General features: G+C 38.6%; 1 protein-coding gene across 1 annotated transcript; it reads right to left on the bottom strand.

Moving 5' to 3' along the window:
* Positions 1–10076: 10076 nt before the first annotated feature.
* Positions 10077–22644, bottom strand: LOC132816018 (anterior gradient protein 3-like). The gene is made up of 8 exons (XM_060825423.1): positions 22520–22644; positions 22188–22370; positions 22030–22093; positions 18360–18412; positions 18116–18192; positions 13489–13552; positions 13292–13375; positions 10077–10663 (listed from the first exon to the last, which is right to left on the bottom strand). Exons 2-8 carry the CDS (start codon positions 22348–22350, stop codon positions 10614–10616), a joined length of 555 nt encoding a protein of 184 aa, XP_060681406.1. The 5' UTR covers positions 22351–22370; positions 22520–22644; the 3' UTR covers positions 10077–10613.
* Between the last annotated feature and the right edge of the window lie 1133 nt (positions 22645–23777).

Raw genomic sequence — 23777 nt, 5'->3', positions numbered from 1 at the left:
ATAGGTATATAATGCAGGGCAAGAATTATTGCTGGGGAAAGGTGATTATGATGCAATTAGGCAAGAGTTAGGATGCATAGGTTGGGGAAGGAAACTGCAGGGAATAGGCATAACTGAAATGTAGAGCTTATTCAAGAAACAGCTACTGTGTGTCCTTGATAAGTATGCACCTGTCAGGCAGGGAGGAAGTGGTTGAGGGAGTGAGCCGTGGTTTACTAAAGAAGTGGAATCTCTTGCCAAGAGAAAGAAGAAGGCTAATGTTAGGATGAAAAATGAGGTCTGCAGATGCTGGAGATCAGAGCTGAAAATGTGTTGCTGGTTAAAGATGAAGGATGAGACATGAAGGCTCAGTTAGGGTGTTTCAGAGTTACAAGGTAGCCAGAAAAGAGCTAAAGAAAAAGCTAAGGAGATCCTGGAGGGACATGAGAAGTCATTGGCAGTAGGATCAAGCAAAACCCTAAAGCCCTCTCTCATATATCAGGAATAAAAGAATGAGTAGAGAAAGATTAGGGCCAATCAAGGATAGTAGTGGGAAGTTGTGAATGGAGTCCAAGAAGATAGGGGAAGTGCTAAATTAATACCTTTTGTCAGTATTTACACTGGAAAGAAACAATGTTGTCGAGGGGAATACTGAGATGTGCTACTAGACTAGATGGGATTTACATTCACAAGGAGGAGGTGTTGGCAATTCTGGAAAATGTGAAAATAGATAAGAAGCTTGGAACAGATGGGATTTATCCTAGGATTTTCTGGGAAGCCAAGAATGAGATTGCAGAGCCTTTGGCTTTGATATTTATGTTGCCATTGTCTAAAGGAATAGTGCCAGAAGACTGGAGGATAGCAAATGTTGTCCCCTTGTTTAATAGACCAGTGAGCCTTACTTCAGTTTTGGGTAAAGTGTTGGAAAAGGTTGTAAGTGATAGATTTAAAATAATCTAGAGAGGAATAAGTTGATTAGGAATCCTCAGCATGGTTATGTGAAGGGTCGGTCGTGCCTCACAAACCTTATTGAGCTCTTGAAGATGGTGACCAAATAGGTGGACAAGGATAAAGTGATTGATGTGGTGTATATGGATTTCAGTAAGGCATTTGATAAGGTTCCCCACAGTAGGCAATTGCACAAAATACAGAGGCATGGCATTGAGAGTGATTTAGCCATTTGGGCCAGAAATTGGCTAGCTGTAAGAAAACAGAGGGTGGTGGTTGATGGGAAATGTTCATCCTGGTGTTCAGTTAGTATTAGTGGTACTTCAAGGATCTGTTTTGGGGCCACTGCTGTTTGTTGCTTTTAATAAATGACCTGGATGATGGTGTAGAAGGATGAGTTAGTAAATTTGCAGATGACACTAAGGTCAATGGAGTTGTGGATAGTGCTGAAGGATGTTACAGGTTACAGAGGGACATAGATAAGCTGCATAGCTGAGCTGAGAGGTGGCAAATGGAATTTAATGCAGAAAAATTTGAGGTGATTCATTTTGGAAGGAGTAGCAGAAATGCAGAGTACTAGGCTAATGATAAGATTCTTCATAGTGAGATGAGCAGAGAGATCTCAGTGTTCATATACACAGATCCTTGAAAGTTGCCACACAGATTGTTAGGGTTGTTAAGAAGACGTATGGTGTGTTAGCTTTTATTGGTAGAGGGATTGAGTTTTGGAGCCACTCGGTCATGCTGCAGCTGTACAAAACTCTGGCCAGGCTGCACTTAGAGTATTGTGTAAAGTTCTGGTCACTGCATTAGAGGAAGGATGTGGAAGCTTTGGAGAGGGTTCAGAGAAGATTTACTAGGATGTTGCCTGGTATAGAGGGAAGGTCTTGATTAGATGATTAGGTTCCCTACAGTGTAGAAACAGACCCTTTGGCCCAACCAGTCCACAACGACCCCCCTGATGAGTAATGTACCCAGACCCACTTCCCTATGACTAATGCACCTAACACTAATGACAAATTAGCATGGCCAATTCACCTGACTTTGGATTTATGAGGAAAGGTTGATGGACTTGAGGCTGTTTTCGTTAGTGAGAAGAAGGTTGAGAGGTGACTTAATTGAGACATATCAGATAATCATAGGTAAAATTGGGTGGGCAGTGAGAGCCTTTTTCCTCAGATGGTGGTGGTGAGCATGAAGGGACATAGCTTTGCATTAAGGGGTGTTAGATATAGGACAGAGGTCAGGGGTAGTTTCTTTACTCAGAGATTAGTAGGGGTGTGGAATGCACTGCTTGCAACAGTAGTAAACCCACGAACTTTAAGGGCATTTAGATGATCATTGGATAGACATATGGATGAAAATGGAATAGTGTAGGATAGATGGGCTTCCAATTGGTTTCAGGTCAGTGCAACATTGAATGGCCTGTACTGCACTGTAATGTTCTATCTTCTATGTAACAGCTGTATTCTGTTTTGAGCTGGTTTTAATTCATGGTGTTTTAGATTGACAGAAATAATTACAGTTTACAAAATGCACTTTTGAATTTGAATTAAGCTCTGTAATAGTTTGTGATTAGTTTTGTGAAAGTATAATCTTATGTTTTTAAACTTTTATTTGTCAAGACTCTCTACCAACTTAATTGTATGTTGCTGCTGTGTAGTTAAAATTAACTGTAAAACATCTAAAAATGTACAATCACTGATAATGTTTCATCGAATGGGAAACTTGCACCAAGTAGGTAAATCTGAGACAATGAGCTCAGGATATCTATCATGAGAACGTAACAGCATATATCCTCATAACTGAACACCTTGTAAGGCAGATATTGTAAAATATCCCATCATCTTAATAAGAAACCATAAAAATAAGTGAAACAATCCATGTTGGAGTGGATGGTCTCTTGAATAATTGACATATTAGAAAACTAATCAGGAGTTAGGAGGAAGTGATGTCACTGAAATGGCTAATAATTATAAAGATATCATTCAGGAATTGGATACACACTGTTCAGCCAATCGGAAATTAACTGTTCATTAACTATCAAGCCAATTAGAGTTCAGGGTATCTCTGATTATGCCCATGGAGTATTGGCTGCTTGGAAAGGTTAATAATGTCTGGTTGTTTGTCATACAGTATGTAGAAGGAAGACAGAAAGAGAACTACAGTTATCAAGATATTGAAAGAGGCAGCACCAAAGTCAACTGGAAATTGAGAGCTAATATTCTAGTAAGAATTAATTGACTCCGCTGCTTTAGTAAGTATCAAGTTTTGTGGTTTTTCAATAAACTTAGTAAATTCTGTAAAACTTGTGAAAACACACTTGTAACTGGAATTGGTCTTGTAACTGATCAAGATTGGCTCTCGTAACCAAGTCTACAATTGAAATTTTGGGTGGTTTTGATGTATAGTGGTAGTATCCTACCTCTGAGCCCAGTGGGTCTAAGTTCAAGTCTCAGCTGCGCTGGTGGTGTGTCCAAAAGGGTGAATAAAATAAGTTTCTGTAATCATACTTGCACAATATTTGCACAAAAATAAATTTGTAATTAACTTACAGTTGGAGAGGCAATCAAGTTAAAGTTGAATTGTAGGAAAAGCATTAAAATAATTTGTTTGAAACAGCATGAACAAAACAAAGCTTGAGGTTGATCGTTTGGAGGAATGACTATCCTGTCTGAGTGCAAAGCCAGTTTATAAATTGTAAAGAGGAGGAGGAAAGCACAAATAAAACTGACAGGAACAATGCTCAAAGTGAATGAAGAAAAATAGAAAGAACATGCTTTGAAAGGACTTGAGAAAACTGGCTGCTAAAAGTAGAGGACATAGACTTGATGGGCTGAAGTGTCTTTTTCTGTGCTGTTGACTTCTGATACTATCACTGCAGGAGGAAACCCTTGTTCTTGAATACAATATTAAAAAGCTCGAATAAATAAAGCAGTAGTTTAAGCTGAAATAGCAACAGTTTGATCTCAGCTGAATAAAAATAAAAATAAACCAATAGAATTAATAAGCTAAATAAATGAGGCTTATTAAGCTTTCTTCATTTCTTAGCATAAAAATAGTGAGTAAAGATCTCAAATCAACTGAATAGGACCTTATTCAAAGAGAAATTTCTTATTTACACAGCTCTAGGTAGAATTAAACCTCTGTCTTTGGAGAACCAAAATAAACAGTCAGCTTAATGAATGATATTAATCAGGAGTATGACTCTTAGCCTATTGCTGAAATTCAATACTTCATGAGTGTGGTCTTAGAACAATAACTGGAAAATCTGAACCCACATGTTTCAGAATAGAGGAATATTGTAACTGCCAAATACGTAAATGAACAAATTGATAAAGAGAAGAAACATCTAAAAAATTTGCAAATTTTCAAGAATATTCAGGGAAGGATAGAAATGTGGATCCGCAGAATGCATGCAATGAATCTACAATGCAACGTGAAGAACATTTTCAAGGAAACACAGCTGAGAAAGCTTGACTGGCATGAACTTTGACACAAACAGGAATGGAAGCATTCACAGGAAAAACTGGGAATCTTTACATTCAAGTATGATCTGGTTTCTGAAAAGGAAATCTTAAATCCAAAATATCAACCATATTAGTAGCAATGCAGATAGCAAGCACAAAAATGTTACCACGAAGATCAGCAGCTCAAGAAAATAGTTATAGAGTCATAGAGATATACAGCATGGAAACAGTTCCTTCGGTCCAACTCGCCCATGGCGACCAAATCACCTAAATTAATCTAGTTCCATTTTCCAGCATTTGGCTTATATCCCTTTAAACCCTTCCTATTCATATACCCATCCAGATGCCTTTTAAATTCTTTAAGATTAGAATAGATCAAAAGACTAAAAAGAAAGCTTGCCATAAAAAGGCAGAAATGAATACAAGGTTCTGTGGAAAATATTTGTAAGAATCCAAATCTTTGGTTGCAGTTGCTCTTGATAGTGGGGTTGGCAGCACTGATGCTGCTGCTGAATTGTAATTTAAAAATCAACCATAAAAAATGTCAGTAATGGCAAACTAATATTGCAAAAATTCTGCCTCTAAGTAGAGTACTGCTCTTTGAGATAGGCATCAAGCAAAGTTTGCAGTCAACTTAAAACAGCTCTTTGTTTGTTAAGACTGAACAGTCATACCAGACTAGAAAACCTCTCATTAGAAAGCAAATTTCAATAGGATGCAATTCCACAACTGGAAAACTATCTGATCGTTAAAAAGTATAAGGCTTCCATAATTTACCGCCATTTATTTCATTTCAAGATTCCCACTCTTCAAACGCAGACTCAGAATGACCACTGTGGTTTGTCGTCATGTGTATTTGTCAGGTTCTTTTTTAATTATTTAGTATTGTCTGTGTGAAATATGTGTTTGTACTGACTGTCTGTTGTGTCGCAATGTTTTGTATCCCCTCGCCAATGTCTACTAATGATTTTTGAAACTAGGGAATATTAATAACAACACTAACACATTTTGTTGTTATCAATGCACACGTCTCTTTCCCCAAAGCCTTCAGAGCATAACATGCTGAACAAGTCAACCCTTGACCCACACAGCACAAATTACATTGATATTACAAATTCCTATATCGACGGAGCATCTTTCACATGTTATAAAATCGAGGTTTGCTTCCTTTCGTCACTGGCATAAGGACATCCAGTATATGGTAATGCAAGAAAATCTGCTTTATATTGGGGAAAGTTTTTAAGTTTTGAGAAAATAATGGTAAAAATGTCGGCACTTACACAGATCGTATGGGCGGCATTGTGACACAATGGTTAGCACTGCTGCCCCACAGCACCAGAGACCCGGGTTCAATTCCCAACTCTTGCAACTGTCTGTGTGGAGTTTGCAAATTCTCCCTGTGTCTGCGTGGGTTTCCTCCGGGTGATCCGGTCTCCTCCCACAGTCCAAAAATGTGCAGGTTAGGTGACTTGGCCATCCTAAATTGCCTGTAGTGTAAGGTGAAGGTATAAATGTAGGGGAATAGGACTGGGTGGGTTGCTCTTCGGAGGGTTGGTGTGGACCTTATAGCTCTGAATGGCCTGTTTCCACACTGTAAGTAAATAATCTAATCAAAAATGCTGTAATTGTACCAATCTCCACCGCTTCCTCTGGCAGCTCATTCCAGACATGCACCGCCCTCTGTGTGAAAAAGTTGCCCCTTAGTTCCCTTTTATATATTGCCCCTCTCATCCTAAACGCATGCCCTCTAGTTCTGGAATCCCACACCCCAGGGAAAATACCTTGTCTTTTTATCCTATCCATGCCTCACGCGATTTTATCAACTGAGGTAACCAGAGTTAGAACCAATGGTTATTTATAGGAAAACAGGAGAATTCATGCAGATTGATCTTGCCAAAATAATTAAACGTCTGCATCTATAGTTAAGGACAATGGACAAAGTCATAGGGCACATTACATTCAAAAAGATATGAAGTGAGCAGGAAACATTTATATAATATTGAGATAACGCCAACAAACGGTACAAGAAATGAGAAATATTGCTGAATTGCCTTCACCAACTCTGATCAGACAATGGGCAGGACGACAGTGGTGGAGCGAGGATGAGGAATCTATACCAGCGAGTTCGAGTGCAACAGCCAAATTGTAGAGCATTACAAAGCAGGAAGCCGACTGCATATCCAAGTGTGAAAGTTCAGAACAAAAATAAGCACAGGCTCTTCACTAGCACAAGTTACAAACATTTACAAAAATTGCATTATGCCAAAATATCTGTTGATCTTTTATCCAGTGCAGATTTAAAGAAGATCTGTAGAAGATAAGAAAATCTTTTAAAGGTGATCATGACCTGATGTTCAAAATCCTGCCGACGTTAATTCCCACTTTTGCCTGATTTTGTTAATGGTTAAGCCCTTACTGTTTTGCAAATAACTGATTAGAGATAGTCAACATGGCTTTGTGCATGGGAAATCATGTCTCACAAATTTGATTGAGTTTTCTGAAAAAGTAGCAAAGAGGATTGATGAGGACAGAGCAGTAGAGGTGATCTATATTGATTTCAGTCAGGTGTTCGACAAGGTTCCCCATGAAAGACTGATTAGCAAGGTTAGATCTCACAGAGTAAAGGGAGAACTAGCCATTTGGACACAGAATTGGCTCAAAGGTAGAAGACAGAGGATGGTGGTGGAGGGTTGTTTTTCAGACTGGAGGCCTGTAATCAGTGGAGTGCCATAAGGATCGGAGCTGGGTCCTCTACTTTTTGTCATTTACATAAATGATTTGGATATGAGCATAAGAGGTACAGTTAGTAAGTTTGCAGATGACACCAAAATTGGAAGTGTAGTGGACAGCGAAGAAGGTTACCGCAGATTACAAGAGGATCTTGATCAGATGGGTCAATGGGCTAGGGAGTGGCAGATGGAGTTTAATTTAGATAAATGTGAGGTGCTGCATTTTAGGAAAACAAACCTTAGCTGGACTTATACACTTAATGGTAAGGTTTTCAAGAGTGCTGCTGAAAAAAAGGAGACTTTGGAATGCAGGTTCATAGCTCCTTGAAAGTGGAGTCACAGGTAGATAGGATAGTGAAAAAGGCATTTGGTATGCTGTCCTTTACTGGTCAGATTATTGAGTACAGGAGTTGGGATGTCAAATTGTAGCTGTACAGGACATTGGTTAGGCCACTGCTGGAATATTATGTGCAATTCTGGTCTCCTTCCTATCGGAAAGGTGTTGTGAAACTTGAAAGGGTTCAGAAAAGATTTCCAAGGATGTTGCCAGGGTTGGAGGATTTGAGCTATGGGGAGAGGCTGAACAAGCTGGGGTTGTTTTCCCTGGAGCGTCGGAGGCTGAGGGGTGACCTTATAGAGGTTTACAAAACATGAGGGACATGGATAGGATAAAAAGACAAAGTCTTTTTCCTGAAGTGGGAGAGTCCAGAACTAGAGGGCATAGGTTTAGGGTGATAGGGGAAAGATATAAAAGGGACCTAAGGGGCAACTTTTTCACTCAGAGGGTGGTACATGAATGGAATGAGCTGCCAGAGAAAGTGGTGGAGGCCGGTACAATTATAACATTTAAAAGGCATTTGGATGGGTATATGAATAGGGAGGTTTTGGAGGGATATGGGCCAGGTGCTAGCAGGTGGGACAAGATTGGGTTGGGATATCTGGTCAACATGGATGGGTTGGACATGTCTATGCCTCCCTGGCACTAATCCCCTCTCCAAAGCATGCAGTACAATGGCCAGAATTGTTGGCCTAACTACATGGACTACATGGGCCATGGACTACAGGAGATTTGGTGTCACCCAGAAGGTAGTGGGAGAACCTCCGAAGTTATTGGAAAGAAGGCATTAATAAGGCTGATAGTCAAAGATCATCTGCTAATTGGTTAGAATAGGCAAATAAGTTTATCATGAAACCAATCAAACATAGATTAAAAGTAAAATCACCATGATGAGCAGTGTCATGATAATTCAGTGCTACTCCTATAGGTGTCCTACTAGATGTTGAAATCTGTGGACTTAAATCCAGCAGGCTTTCATTGGCTTGGTTTAGCTGTTGGGTATTTGGAGCTGACCGTCAATGGAATAATTTCCATTGTGCTGAGTTCATATCTATGGCAGAAAAGGTTGAGGGGTTGACCTGAGACATGGAGGGATAATGCCTCTCACAGGAAGCTATCCTTTGTGAGTCTAAGGGCTAGGCCCTTAAACTGGCCAGGCTTGCAGTAGCAGTGGCTACCTCCTAAACTGACAGAGTTAAAGCATCATTAGTTTGGAAGGATTAAAAATGAAGTTATTACACACAATAATCCTGAACTCAATAGCATTTGAAGGGCTATATGATGAGTCTGAAGGCAATGTTGCAGAGGTACTAAAAGAGCAGCCACAGAAGGCAGAACAAGGGCAAATGGCCAAGCAAACCAAGGTGTCTGTGATCCTCTTAAGTTTATTGTACTAATGTGACCTTCCTACATGTTGGGTTGGGAGGAATTGCATAATGGTGTTCAAAAGGAACAAAGTCCTACACTGCATAAAGAAAGGGTGCTGACTCCTGATTGACTGGCACGTAACTCTGCTGGGATAAGCAATTTCAATGAAGAATATGTTAGAACCATTGAGGCCTATACTTCAATTCAAAGATAATGTGATGCCTGGACAGGTTTATCCATTCCACAGAGGTCAAATCTCTATGGGAGGAAATCCATTGCTTCTAGCATGCAGCAGTGAACTAGATTGCAAAGCTGACTGATAATGTTAATTTTGTTGGTCTAATTGTAAGCACATTTGGGATTATTCAGTTAGTGCTGACCAATTAGAAAATCATATTTGATGTTACGATTTGAGTTAGAACCATGTTATTGACATCAATTTGATTCACAATGTCATCCTGTAAATTCAGCTATTTCCTAGCCATCCATGATGAATAAGTTGTAATGTCATATTTATATATGTGGAACAATGGCCGGTGGTGTTCTAGGCCCCACTTATCCTTTTTCCCCCAGATACATGGTTGTCCAGGAATCTCTCCCACTCCTACTGTCTGCCTTTGGTGGACATTGGAAGGTGTTACAAGTTGACACTCAACATTGTCCATTGGTCAAAGATACAAGGCACTGCACACAAAATCTCCTGCTGCACTATTTAATTACATTGACGATCATTTACCTGTTAATTCATGTTTAACAATCAAATCAGAATCAATACAAATCTAAAAAAGTGAAGTCTTGTACACTGTTCCATGGGGTCATTTGATAAATTTAGTTATTGGAATTTATTCATTCCAACAGGTTCCTAACAATCTTCTGTTGCCACATTTCTACATCCCACAATAAACAGGCTAATTTGCTGTCACACCTTTATGCGAAACTGACAATACATAGCTAACAATTACCCTCCTGCCTCTGCTCAATCATCAGAGATCCATTTTCTCTAATCTGACCCGTAGTCATTTCCTTTCCAGGATATTTATTCAATTGAGATGTATTTAAAATTTGATAAAGAACATCACACAGAATTTCATTTTTCCTATAAATTTATCTTCAGTTATTAATTGTCAAGTGTGATTTCAAAGCACCAGGAAATGCCATTTGGTTGAGAAAAAAAAGAATATGCCTATAATAATTAAAAAAACCCTGCATGTGTACTAGCTAAAAATTCAGAACAGAGTAAGCAAGTTTTATTTGCAATGCCACGTTTAATATCCAGTAAACAATCTAATCAGTGTATAAACATTCTGTCCAGTGCAAGTATCACATAATTAAGTATCGCTTGTTAACTCATTTTTAAAATGATTAAATGATCAACAGTGTGCGATTATATGACATTAAAAAAACCTACACTTTAAAAGTACATTCTAGCTGTAAAATGAGATATCCTGAGGTCATGAAAAGCACAATACAAAATGGAAATTCCTTTTATATTTTTAATTGTAAATCAATCACAGAACTATATAATAGGAAGTGTTACTGTCTGTTCACTTAATTGTACAGAATTTGTGCACACACTCACATTGGTATCAAAAGCATTTATTAAAATATCATTGCTTACAAGCTGGAATGCCGTTATTGGGAGAACATTATTTACACTTGTTTTGCAAATATCAATACAATATTGGGATTGTGTAGATTCACTATGAGTGTATTATAGTTACAAGTGTTGAACAGAAGTAACGTAATGAATAAAGCTTATAATAGATAGGTGACTTCAAGCTTCTATAAATCAATTTTCAGAAGCTTTCGGGCAGTCTTCATATTTGCAGCCACTAAAGAAAAATAAGCAAAGTATTATTCATGTATCATCAAATTTATTACAGTTTGCTATCTCTATTGGGTTGTAGAGTTCACAATATTCCTGTTGTGTATGCCATCAGCATCAATGCAAGTCTGAAAGATCGATCTCAGAATGTAATTGCGCAGTTTTATGGAAAATAGAGATCGTGGACCATGGAACATACTCCAGTAAACTGGAATGTCATGACAAAGATTCTTAATTCAATCCCTGGTTCATGCTATTTCATTGACTGATTAGCAAAGTTGAACTGGAGAAAATTTAATATGACTGGAACAGAATCGGAGAGTTGTTCAGCAGAGAACAGGCCATTTGACTTGCTGTGCACCAGCTCTGAATGAACAGCTCGCTTTGTTCAATTCTCTCTCCTTGTAACCTTGCACATTTTTTGTCCAGTTTAACTGTCTGATTCCCACTTTAATGCCCCAAACTGTTTTCAAGCAATGTATTCTAGATCTTAGCCATGTGGAATAGCTGTGTACAAATATTACTTCTGGAAAATAAAACTCAGTTTGATTCTTTTGGCAGTGGGGATCAAAAGAATTAACACTTCAGATATTTATCTTGCGAAGTCACAGTTCAAGTTCATTGCTTTCTAAATTGTTGCATTTCAGCTGTCAGCATCAAATAGCTTCTGCCATAAGCTCTTTTGTCCAAACTTTCTTTCAGCACCTGTTTTTATTGTCTGTGATGAAGTGGACAGTTCTCCCATCCGCAGGATGTGCATGATAATATAGAGTTGAGCAAAGAATGTTTCAAACTTAGTAAATGATTTTGAAAAGGGTGAGCTATAGTTTCAATCAATGGGAATCTGGTTGATGTCAAATTGGGGCAAAAGTTTTAGATTTACTTCTTTTCCCCTTAGCTCTTATAAAGCCAACTCATGGGGTCAGAAAGTTTTACACCATCAATGTATTAGCATGGATGCCCAAAACCAAAGAGAACTTGCTGCAAGAGTAAAGCTGAGTGTCATGTTCTGTCCTTTTATGCATTTCCTTTTTACCCCCCAAATGTGTGAAACCATTTCTGTTCTAAAAAGTCACAATAAATTCTTCTTCAACTACATTTGTGTTTGGATACTTCATGATCTTCAAGTTTCATGCTTTGGTTTTTTAATTTTAAGATTTTAATTTTAAACAGACTTGCTACTTCCTGGTCTACTGTTCAGTTTTACTTTCCTTTTGGCCTGTCAACACCCTTTATAATTGGATTACCTCGATCAGATCCTCTCTCACCTTCTCTCCTCTAATCACAATGACACAGGTTTCTTTAAATGGTTGAAGTAACATAACCACATTCAGACTACAGATTGTTAAATATAGAACAAAAGCTATTGAATAACTTTAAGTAGGTCACTATCCTATTTTTTGACATCAATAAATTGCAAGTTTTGAAATGTTAAGTATTTATTTAAAATTCAGACCCCCCAAGTCAATTAAAAATAGGAATGTAATTTTCACAATGGTTTCACAGGCAGTCCAGCTTTGATTAGAATTGACTGTCAATTTGCAAAGAAACATATTTGGTTGAAATTTTAAAAATTACCACTGGAGGATTAGAAGATCAATGTTCCTAATGTGTACTCCATCCTTGGAATGTTCCCTTCTGGAAGGATATATTAGTAAATCACAAGCACATTCCTAACAATGTTCTGCCATTTGAACAGGATCCTATAGGCACTAGTAATCTTCTGGTACTTTGAGTGAACCGAGAACTTCCACTCCCAGTAGGTTATTCAACTGTGGAAGTGTTACAGTTGATACCAATCCTGCCTCACCCAGATTCAGGTTCCTATTGGCAGTGTTCAGAGAAACCACCAGGAGTTGGAGCCAGAATTACTTTAGTCCCTCCACTTTCTATAATCTGGGGAATCTGAAAATAGAAGCATTACCACTCCAGTTGGAACTGTTTGAAAAGGCAGTGACCGGGGCTGAACTTTAATTCAGCGGCAGAGGTGAGACAGATGGGTTTGAACGTGCTGCTACTGGCAAAAACGGAGGCAGAGTTAATGGTCTAAATTGACTGTGGAAGACTACAGACTGCCTAAATGAACAGATGTTGCTCCTTGAGCTTTTGTTGAGCTTCTTTGGAATGCAGAGGGGAAAATTAAATAGTGTTAGTTCTCTTTGACTGAAGAAAGGTGTTCCATAAAAAAGTGGATACCCATTTTGATTTCACTTTCTTTGCAAGTTTCAGTTTTACTCTTGTTTTTACTTTCATATTATAGCCATTCATCATTCTGTCATTCAAATCTCCTCTCCAAACATCTTCCGTTTCTTTACTTGTCCTGTCAGTTTTTTGGCCTTGCACCACCAACCTTTCTGTAGTTTGGTCTGTCATCTACACCTTCCATCATATAAAGACATTCCCTCCTGTCCTTTTTAATACATCCCACTTCCAGCTGCTCAAAACCTATTGCGTTTCTAACTTTTCTTAGCTTTGATGCAAAGTTATTGACCACATTTGTGAACTCTTAATCCTCTCTCCACATATGTTGCCTGGAAGTTCATTTCCAATGGTATTTCCAGCATGTGCAACAGATTGGATTTTAAAACAAAGAACTACAACTGGTTTTACAGTAATTGAACCAAACTGGACTTACAGATATCCATGTCTTGAGGCTCATAGGTATATTTACGGTTATCATATTTCCCTGTGATATCTGCCCTCACTGTTAAGGAAGGATCTGTATTCAAAGACAAAAAAAAGGAATTCAATACACAACTATAGAAATGAAATGCCTGGAATACCAACCATAATTATATTCTTCGAAAAATATTTTGACGTTGAAATACTTACCGATAAATATTATCCTCGGAACATACTGCTGGTCAGGTCTCAAATTGTCGTCATTTGTCTCAAACTGTAATGAAGAAACTGATTTAGTTGCAGCACTAGCATTAAAAAAAAATCAATATTTGCATATAGTAATGCCAATCAGTAACAGAAACAATGCTAAAAGGTGCATAGATTGTTAAGAGAAAAAGAAGTCAGAAATAAACATGCATATGCTTAATGTGAACCTGCTCTTTAAACAAGGTGCTGGTGTAAAATGGCAAAAGTACAGCATAAATAAATAAGTAGCTTCCATTGTTCTTTCATTTACCAACTATGTTAACTCAAAATGCCACTCTCAAAGGGAAGTCTCATGTAGTTGCACTGGTGTGTAAGATTCCAAAGGGTGTCTGGAAGATTCTGACATGCAGTTACTATTAGGTAAAAACGATGACTGCAGATGCTGGAAACCAGATTTGGGATTAGTGGTGCTGGAAGAGCACAGCAGTTCAGGCAGCATCCGAGGAGCAGCAAAAAATCGACGTTTCGGGCAAAAGCCTTTCATCAGGAATCAGCATTCTCGGATGCTGCCTGAACTGCTGTGCTCTTCCAGCACCACTAATCCAAAAAATGCAGTTACTACTGTTCAAATGTTGTGTGACAATGTGTGAACTGGTCTGTATTTAGAGAACACCACAATTCTATTAAAATAATGACTGGCTATTGGCTTTATGTTGTTTGCTTTCGCATCTTGCACCATTCCCATATGTATAAAGCATATTAGGAGCAGTATTAAACAGAATCACAAGGGGAAGGTTGGAATTGCCCAAAAATTTTGAACTTTTTCTAATCAAGATGTTAACAAGGTTTTGATTTCTAAAGGAAATATCAGCAAGTTTTATGATTAGGACTTTTGATAATTAAGAATGTGATACTTGAAAGTCTTGTTGAGCCATCCTTCAATGCCAATGCTGACTTCCTATCACAGATTGCACTACAGATATTAATTCAGATGTTGGTATAACCATGATGTGGTTATACATCTGGTTACAGCAACTGCAGTAATTTGCTCCTCTTATTTCTTTTGCAGGTATCTCGATCTCAGTTTTATGGGATCTGAACATGTGTCACACTCAAGTGGCAATCACAGGCATTAATAATGTGCAATTTAGCTCCATTCTAATTCATCCTGCTTTTGTCATGCACAAAACTCCTGAAAGGAAATTGATGTTCGTTGTGGTTTTGCATGTGAAAGCTACCATGCACGTCAACTTTGTTCCATCAGTCATGTAGGAAATCATCATGATGATCGTGTCTTTTGGCCTGTCATTTCCACTAGAACTTTAAGCTTTCTACCCCACAGTTTGGTTACTGGTCATCAAAATTAATGGACCCTTGTCAATGTGATTAAATGGTTGTGTGATTTTGCTGCCTAAGAATGCTGGAAATGGATAATTTTGGCACTGGAGGGCTTTTAGTAGTCCGAACAATTTCAGTCTTCTGTCACAACACTTTTTCCCATCAAGCAGCTACATTTAATTAATTGTTGGACTGAAATCGTTGTTAGATTCACTATTTGATTAAGCTCACTTGAGTGTGTATCACAACATATTTCTGATGATGTAATCATTTCAATGATTTTAGAGTTTATGATTGGATTCCTACAGTATGGAAACAGGCCCTTTAGCCCAACAAGGCCACACCAACCCTCCGAGGAGTAACCCACCTAGACCCTCAGCCTATACTTACCGCTGACTAATACACCTAACACTATGGGCAATTTAGCATGGCCAATTTACCTGGCCTGCACATCTTTGGATTGAGAGAGGAAACCAGAGCACCTGGAGGAAACACACACACACACACACACCAGGTGAGTGTCTGTGTGGAGTTTGCACAATTACCTGAGGCAGGAATTGAACCCATGTCCCTGGTGCTGTGAAGCAGCAGTGCTAACCACCAAGCCATAATTATGTATGCTGCAGTGCTCCAGTGAATCACAGTATAAACTGGAGGACCAATATCTCCTCTTCAGACTAGACACTTTATAACCTTCTGGACTTAAGATTGAGTTCAACATCTTCAAACTATGAACCAACTCCTACTCCTTCTCTTTCTTATAGCTTTACCTGTTACATTCTCTATTATCGTGTCCTCGCTCATCTCACCCCAGACAAGTGGGAATATTTGTTCCTGTCTGGCAATTAGGCACACCATTATTGTGCCATTCTCACATTCTGATCACTTATTCTGAACTATCAATATACTTTCTCACCCAGCACTCCAAACCCCACTACTGTATAAATGCTGCCCAGTCCACACTTCACTTTAGCCCTGATGAAGAATCACCTAGACTTGAAACGTTAGCCTGTTCTCTTTCTTCCCATGGATGCTGCCTGACCCACTGTTATCTCCAGCATTTGTTGTTTTCAGTACAGATTCCAGCATCTACTGTAATTTGCTCCTACCTTAACCTTCTGTGCATCTTCTTCAAATGACACCTTATATTATCTGCTTGATCCCACAAACCGAATTAAGAGTATAAGGGAAGTTAAGAATGTTTTAAGAATATAAGGGGTGCTAAATTGAGACTGATTACTAATGCAAGTGTTACATTTCATAGCCATACTTACGGACTATTTTGCAAATACATAGATTCATAGAGAGGCACAGCACAAAACAGACTGTTCGGTCCAACTTGTCCATGCTGACCAGGTATCCCAACTAATTTACTGCCATTTGCCAGTACTTGGCCTATATTTCCTATTCAAATGCCTATCCAAATGCCTTTTAAATGTTGGAATTTTACTAGCCTCCACCACTTCCTTTGGCAGATCATTACATACCTGCACCATCCTCTGCATGAAAAAATTGCCCCGTAGGTCTCTTTTAAATTGGTCCCCTCTCACCCTAAATCCATGCCTTCTAGTTCTGGACTCCCCCACCCCAGGGAAAAGGCCTTGTCTATTTACCCTATCCATGCCCCTCATGATTGTAAACACCTCTGTAAAGGTATCCATCAGCCTCAGATGCTCAAGGGAAAACAGCCCAAGCCTATTCAGCATCTCTCTATAGCTCAAACCCTCCAATCCTGGCAACATCCTTGTAAATATTTTCTGACCCCTTTCAAGTTTCACAACATCCTTCCCATAGGAGGGAGACCAGAACTGCACACAATTTTAATTTTTGACTCCAAGGAATTGGGTTTGTCTTCGTCATCTGGTGGACTTATATGTCGTGATCTACAGTAATTCTCTACATCAGAAGGCTTTGCCCCAAGGTTTGTCACAATCAAACCATTTATAAAATATGTACTAAACTAAAAAGCATACATCTGCTCACAATGTACAATACTTGTCCTTGATTGTTATTATTTACTATAATATAGCAAACTCGTTCTTTTGTTTAATGAATCATGGGGAAATGGGAGAATGAGAAACATGTCCTCCTGTGATAGTCTTAGTAAGAACAACAATTTCTTAAAATGAAAAATAAGTCCTGTGTGAACTGCAGTAGTTAAGAAAAAATTAAAATCTCAATGGTAAGATAGTAATTTTCATTGTATGTAAGGTTCATGATTAAGCCAATCGATGGTCACTGAGGAATTTCTTGTAAACAGCTAATATTGTACCTATATTTAAATGTGGTGGTAAAACAGACAGTGAATTAAATATGTAATCTTTATTGAAATCAATTAGAATGTTCTTGACGATTGTTTGTGAAATAATTAACTTGGAAAACTGCAATTAAGCAATTAATTGGGCAAAGTCCTACCTGACCAAAGATCTTTCTGAAACAGAACAAGAGGCCTATTGAATTAATCTCTACAGTGTTAAGTAAGTAAACTGCTGAAAAGGTGATTGTAAAGATACTTCTTTTTTAAAAAAAAAATCACCGGCAATTAAAATTGAAGTTGTGAGTATTCAGGGACAGAACTTGAGAATGGACAATAAATTATTTGAAAGATAACGAAAAGCACATTATGCTGAAAATGAGAGAGTGTGGATTGTGAAATACATAGACTAAGATGTTTGAAGAATTATCATTGTAAAGCAGTGGAATAAAAAAAAAGGAGACATAGCAGGCGGGACAATGATAGATGTAATCAACTGTACATTGGAAAAAAGAGCAACATATACTTTATGGGGCTGAAATAGTTCAGAATGAAGTTAAAACAGACTTTCTTGGTAGACTCAATAGATGAATCAAAGGACCAGTGAATAACATCAATAGAATGCTGAACTCAAAAGGCCAAAATTGTAAAATGAAAGTCAAAATGATGTTATGGTAAAACCATACTATCTTCTGACTACAGGTTGACTAATATGCTTAGTTGCTAAAAATGATACAAAAACTGGATCTATGACGATACTGATTTTCAAGAATAAAGGATATTGAGAGACTGTAAAGAGCCAAAGGTTGATCATTAAAGATTTATAATTTAAATCCTCAATGAAACCATATTTCAATCTAAAAATATCTGAGGTGATCGTGGAGGATTTGAAAATGATAAAATGCATGGAAAATATTATTCTCAAATTAAACTGTATGGATAAGCAAATTGAAATTCATAATCTTTACAATATTAGCATAATTTCCTGGATATGTGCTTTTACAACATAAAGTTTTCAATGTCTATTTTCTCACTTACCACAAGATTGAGCATAATAAAGTCTTCTTTTGCCATTTTCTGGATTTCCTCATTCTCAGCAAATGCCTTCTTCAAGGCTGTGAAGAAGAGTTATGAAAAATACTTGAAAATTGTACAATACTTCTGACCATTTTTGGTAAAGTGATTGTGAATATTTCAACCTAAATCTGAGCATTCTTAGCAGCTATTTCACTCTAAAGCATGGGTAAAGGTAATTAGCATGGAATTTGAAGTGATCCCTTACCTTGACTGTATTGGCAATCCTCCAAGTGGTGGATAACCATTAAAGGTTTGTTACTGAAATGGAAAAATAAACATATATTTTTATTTAACATAAAATAAAAATGTCAGATTAGAGAGTAAATAAAACATGTCAAACTGTAATTAATATTTCATTGTTTAAATTTTATGAAAAACATACGTTTAAAGAAAATTAATTTGTGTAATGAACCGAAATTCGTATTACGTGTGCTCAGTATTGAAGATTGAAATAGAAAAACAACTGGTTAGAAACTATTTAACTTGAAATTCTTGAGTGTTTTCAGATGGATTAACCAAAAATCATTTGGGAAATATGATAAGTAACTAGCAACTTTCTATTACATTAGAGGCCATTTAAGTTTCAGTCAGCATACTGACAATTAAAAATTGGATTGGAACATATTAAACATTTTTCACTTATGACAACTAGAGAGAGGAAAGGTTGAGGTTACATCTTTAGCAGGTTTGCGTGTTGCAAGAACTACATATAGTAAGGGATTATCTTAATGCTGTATGAATTGAAATAGCTAAGAGTGTACCTCAAAGTTAACATTACGGCAAGTTCCTTGACCGATTGCTGCAGTCCAACATTTTTGCTCAAGATGCATTTGTTATTTAAACATCATCATGTCTTACATGATAACAACACCAAGGAAATACTTGGATGGATACTATCATCCTTGTGGAGAATTACTGCTCATCAGATTTTGCCTGTTGGTGCTCAGTCAAGTTGACTTGGCATGATAATGACAGTTCATCTCACTCAAATATCTATGGTGCTCCAGACACTTGACAAAGATCAAAGGTGGATTGTCGAACACTGTTGGCAGCCTATATGTTACCACCTATTTTTGATGTTATTGATGGCACAACTCAAGACCTATTTCAGGATTTGAGCTGTTGAAACTCACATGAGAATGACAGCATGAAAGATTGGCCCTGTAACAAAGAAAACATCAGCCACAAACAAATGCTTGTTGTTTAGTGTGGTTTCTCGATCATATAGGGAGGGTTCTTTGATTTCTGATATCTGGACCATGATGAACTGAGTACACTGCTTGTACACAGATTCCTCATGGGTTTAGTGTAACAAGAAGCATTGGTAAATATGGAGTCAAATTGGTCTGTGTGCCATTTGTAAGATGTTTGCCTTTTGCATCAACTTGAACTAGCTTGTGAAGTGAACAGACAGCACATGAGCCCAGCTCACTGGGCCTCAGGCATAATGGCCTGAGATAGCTATGCCTGATTTTAACAAGCATGTGCATTTAACAAAAATCACATTGGCAAAAAAAACATGGAAACAGACCCTTGGCCCCAAACTGGTCCATGCCGACCATGGTGCCAACACAGCACCGCCCTCTTGACCCGTCCATTATCCTTCCCTTCTATCCACTCCACCCTCCTCTCTGACCTATCACCTTCTCCCCTACTTTCATCTACCTATTGCATTCTCAGCTACCTTCCCCCTAGCCCTAGTCCCCTCCTATTTTTCTCTCAGCACCCCGGCCCACAAGCCTCATCCCTGATGAAGGGCTTATGCACAAAACATTGATTCTCCAGCTCCTCAGATGCTGCCTGACCTGTTGTGCTTTTCCAACACCACACTCTGATCTATAGCATCTGCAACCCTCACTTTCTCCTATGGTGTCCATTCAGCTAGTTTTGGTTGCCTGTATTTAGCCCATATCCCTCTGAACCCTTCCCATCCACGTACTTATCCAAATGGTTTTTTAAATGTTCCTATTGTACTTGCTTCAACTACTTTATATGGCAACCCATTCCATATACGCAGCATTTTCTACATGAAGTAGTGGTCTCTCATGTCCTTCTTAAATCTTTCCCTCCCACCTTAAACCTATGTCCTCTAGTTTTCAACTCCCCATCCCTGTGAAAACCTCTATATGCATTCATCTTATCTATGCTCCTCATGAGTTTATACTCCTCAATAGAGTCACCTCTCATTCTCCTATGTTCCAAGGAATAAAGTCCTATCTTGACCAACCTCTCCCTATAACTCAGGCCTGCTAGTCCAGGCAACATCCTCATAAATCTGCTTTGCCCTCTAGTTTAAGAAAGTCTTTCCTATAACTGGGTGACCAAAACTGTACTCAATACTCCAAGTGTGCCCTCACCAACCACTTATACAGCTGTAACGTAACATCCCAAATCCTATACTCAATGGCTTGACTGAAGGCCAGCGTGCTAAATGCCTTCTTCACCACCCTGCCTACTTATGACGCTGCTTTCAAGGAACGATTACTTGTACTCCTAGGTCCCTGTGTTCCACAACATTCCTCAGGACCTTACCATTTACTTCATAAGTTCTACTTTGGTTTGAGTTTCCAAAGTGCAACACCTCCCACTATCATATTGAATTGCATTTGCCAATCCTCAGCCCATTTCCCCATGTGATCAAGATCCCTCTGTAATTTGTGACAACATTCCTCATTACCAATGATACCTCCTAATTTTGTGTCATCTGCAAACTTACTAATCATGTCTTATCCACTCACATCCAGGTTTTAGTTAATCAAAAGTAAAACAAGGATAATCACATTTAGAAATATCAAGTGTAACAAACTCCACATTCTGATTCCATTTACAAATTTGTAGAATGTTGTATTGATTGAAGATGCAGATTAAGTGCACCTATTTCTGTGAGCCTCCCCATATTTTACACCTCTCTCTTCCGTGAGACAACTCATCTCTCAGCACCAAAGCATTTGGGAGTGGCTGGCACTGTCATTCCCTGAGGAGTGTTAGAATCTGATATTCGAGATAGATTCCTCTCCCAGAGAACAGTTAGCACCTGCTGAATCAATGCTTTTCCAGCACCACACTCCTGACCCTGTTCACTAAATGTCGATCTTTAGCTTATTCTTTTTAATACGCAGGAATTAAGGGATCTGGGGATAGTGAAGGAACGTGAAGCAGTGGGAAAATCAGCCATGATCTTATTCAATGTCTGAACAAGCTTGAAGGGACAAGTATACTTAATTTCTTATATTTTAGGGATTTGGAGTCATTTGTATTTAGACAAAACTGGGCTTAGGAGAAATTATATTTACGGAAGAGATATCAATTCATTCAATTAACAAACCCATGGCTAGTACTAACATATACAATTAATCGGCCAGAGATTCGGTCTTGGATACTAATCTATATCCGTCTTTGAGGCACAACAGACATTTGCAACACTTAGAAACAAAAACAGAGTGCACATTACTACGCTTCCTGTTTTACGTGATGTTCCGGTATCCTCGGAATAGGTTCTTTTCGTGTCTTTCCGTCTTAACCCCCCCCCCCCCCCCCACTTTTTTTGGTCAATCAATGGGGTGTTACTGAAGCGAGGACGAGAAACATTTGTCTCAGCTACAGTTTGCTGTTGGAATATGTGCACACTCCTAAAGACAGCCCTTTGCTTCCCATTAATGCCTCTCAGCTTGGAGTTTCAGTCCTCCCGAGGCGTTGCAGTTTGCGGTACTTAACTATCAGTCATTTCGGAAGTTATTCCACATCTACCAGCCAATATCAATATTGCATATACTCAATACCCTACAGGAATATACAAGCATCCGAGGCAGTGAAGGTGGGAAAGGTGCAGATAGAAGACCGAGAGACACGAGAGAGCGCTTTTACTTAGACATTACGTTTTCCTTGTTTTGTGCAGTCCTTCCTCGTAGGTCTGAATCCAATCAATGTCGTCGCCCCATCCTGAAATGGAACAAAAATGCACAAAGTTCAGTTAATGGAGCAGGTGGAAAGCACAGTGTGTAACCTCTCCCACCAACCCGCTGTGGTTGCTTACCTCTGGATAAACTGGGAGGGCATTTCTTCTCGCCCGAACTCTCCTGTTTAGATGGAGGGCTCGCAGTCTTCTGGGGAGGGGTCAAAGTCTTCTGGTGCCCTCTGGCCAGACAACTTGAGACAGCCGCCAGCAACACCAGAAAGAACAGCGAAAGTCGAGCCATCCTGGTAGGAATTCCGATTACTGGAAACACAGAGCTAAATGTTACCTATGTACGCGACGCCGTCATTCCCCAGAGAGAGAGAGAGAGCGCAAGTTTTAGGAACTACTTTAGATTGCCAAAAGTGATCTCACTTTCCTGGTGAAAATCAAAAGTTGCATCCCTTGCTTACCTGTGACAGGTAACAGTGAATCCGAGGTGAGTGCTGTTAAGACTGAGCTGTGGTTCGAGAGGTGCTGTGTTCCCAAATATATACCCGATCATCGGCACCCCATTGGTCACCATCCTTTCCTCGCCCTCCCCAACTTGGGAATGCAGGAAGAATAGACTTTACTTAAGATTTAAGCTAAAAAATCGATCATTTTGGAACTTGTTGAGCTCAGAAGGTTCGCAATAAAGTTTCTTAGGTGCAATTTTGCAATATTAATTAGATTGAGCGAAGTATTTAAAAAATGTGACATCCTTTCAAACCATTGAGTAATTCAAATCAGTATCTGTTGATTCCTCTGAAAGCTGACTGGTCTCTCTACTATTGGCTGAAAGTTTTGCAGACAGCATTGTAGTTTTTTTAAAATTATATAACAATTGACTACTGTGCTGATTCATAGCTTCAGATCGTACAATTCATACAAATTGTGGCAACACCCCAATGTTGCCTCTGCACTAATTGTGGATTCCATTTCCATTATATTAATGAAATATGAATTTATATGACAAATGCAACATGTTTTTCAAAATGGAATGTTTCTAAAATTAAATAATGTTCTATTTTCACTTAATAATTTTTAAAGCCAACAACCAGCATTCAGCAAACATTTCTTCAGGTACAGTTCAGCATCCTCTCTCATTTAAGTGGTACTTTGCTTTAGTGAAACAGACATTTTAGTCACAATGAGAATAAGTTTTTGTTTGTGCTGAATTTGGAACCATTGAGGAATTGGGTTTTATACTCTGGTTATCTTGTTTTGCCCACGTGTTTTTCTATACTTTTTCAAATAATTATCCATTTTAATGCTGTAGTCTATTTTGCAAGGACTGCTGTGCCCGATGGAGGTCTTGTGGCGCAGTGTGTAGCATCACTGATCCTGAATTTCTATCTTCAAGTCCCAGTCAGGATTTGATGGCTAAGCAAGCTGTGTTCATAATATGATCAACACATTGATTATTAATCTACAAATCCTTCCAACACATGCCGATGGCAGGAGATGAGAATAGGAGCAACTGCTTTTCAGCCATATAGAGTCATAGAGATGTACAGCACAGAAACAGATCCTTCAGTCCAAGCCGTCTATGCTGACCAGATATCCCAACCCAATCTAGTCCCACCTGCCAACACCTGACCCATATCCCTCCAAACCCTTCTTATTCATATACCTTTAAAAAGTTGTAATTGTACCAGCCTCCACCACTCCCTCTGGCAGCTCATTCCA

This window comes from Hemiscyllium ocellatum, chromosome 5 (genome assembly GCF_020745735.1).
Source record: "Hemiscyllium ocellatum isolate sHemOce1 chromosome 5, sHemOce1.pat.X.cur, whole genome shotgun sequence".
NCBI lineage: Eukaryota > Metazoa > Chordata > Chondrichthyes > Orectolobiformes > Hemiscylliidae > Hemiscyllium > Hemiscyllium ocellatum.
The sequence above is the reverse complement of the archived record's forward strand: the minus strand, read 5'-3'. Positions and strand labels throughout refer to the sequence as shown.

What these genes read in the sequence shown, in the direction of transcription:
- LOC132816018 (XM_060825423.1), bottom strand. Translation starts at nt 22,350, where the DNA reads ATGGCTCGACTTTCGCTGTTCTTTCTGGTGTTGCTGGCGGCTGTCTCA. An exon ending in CCCTCCCAGTTTATCCAGAG is followed by an intron (nt 22,094 to 22,187) that starts GTAAGCAACCAC and finishes GTTCCATTTCAG; the next exon opens with GATGGGGCGACGACATTGAT. An exon ending in GCCTCAAGACATGGATATCT is followed by an intron (nt 10,664 to 13,291) that starts GTAAGTCCAGTT and finishes ATTTTTCTTTAG; the next exon opens with TGGCTGCAAATATGAAGACT.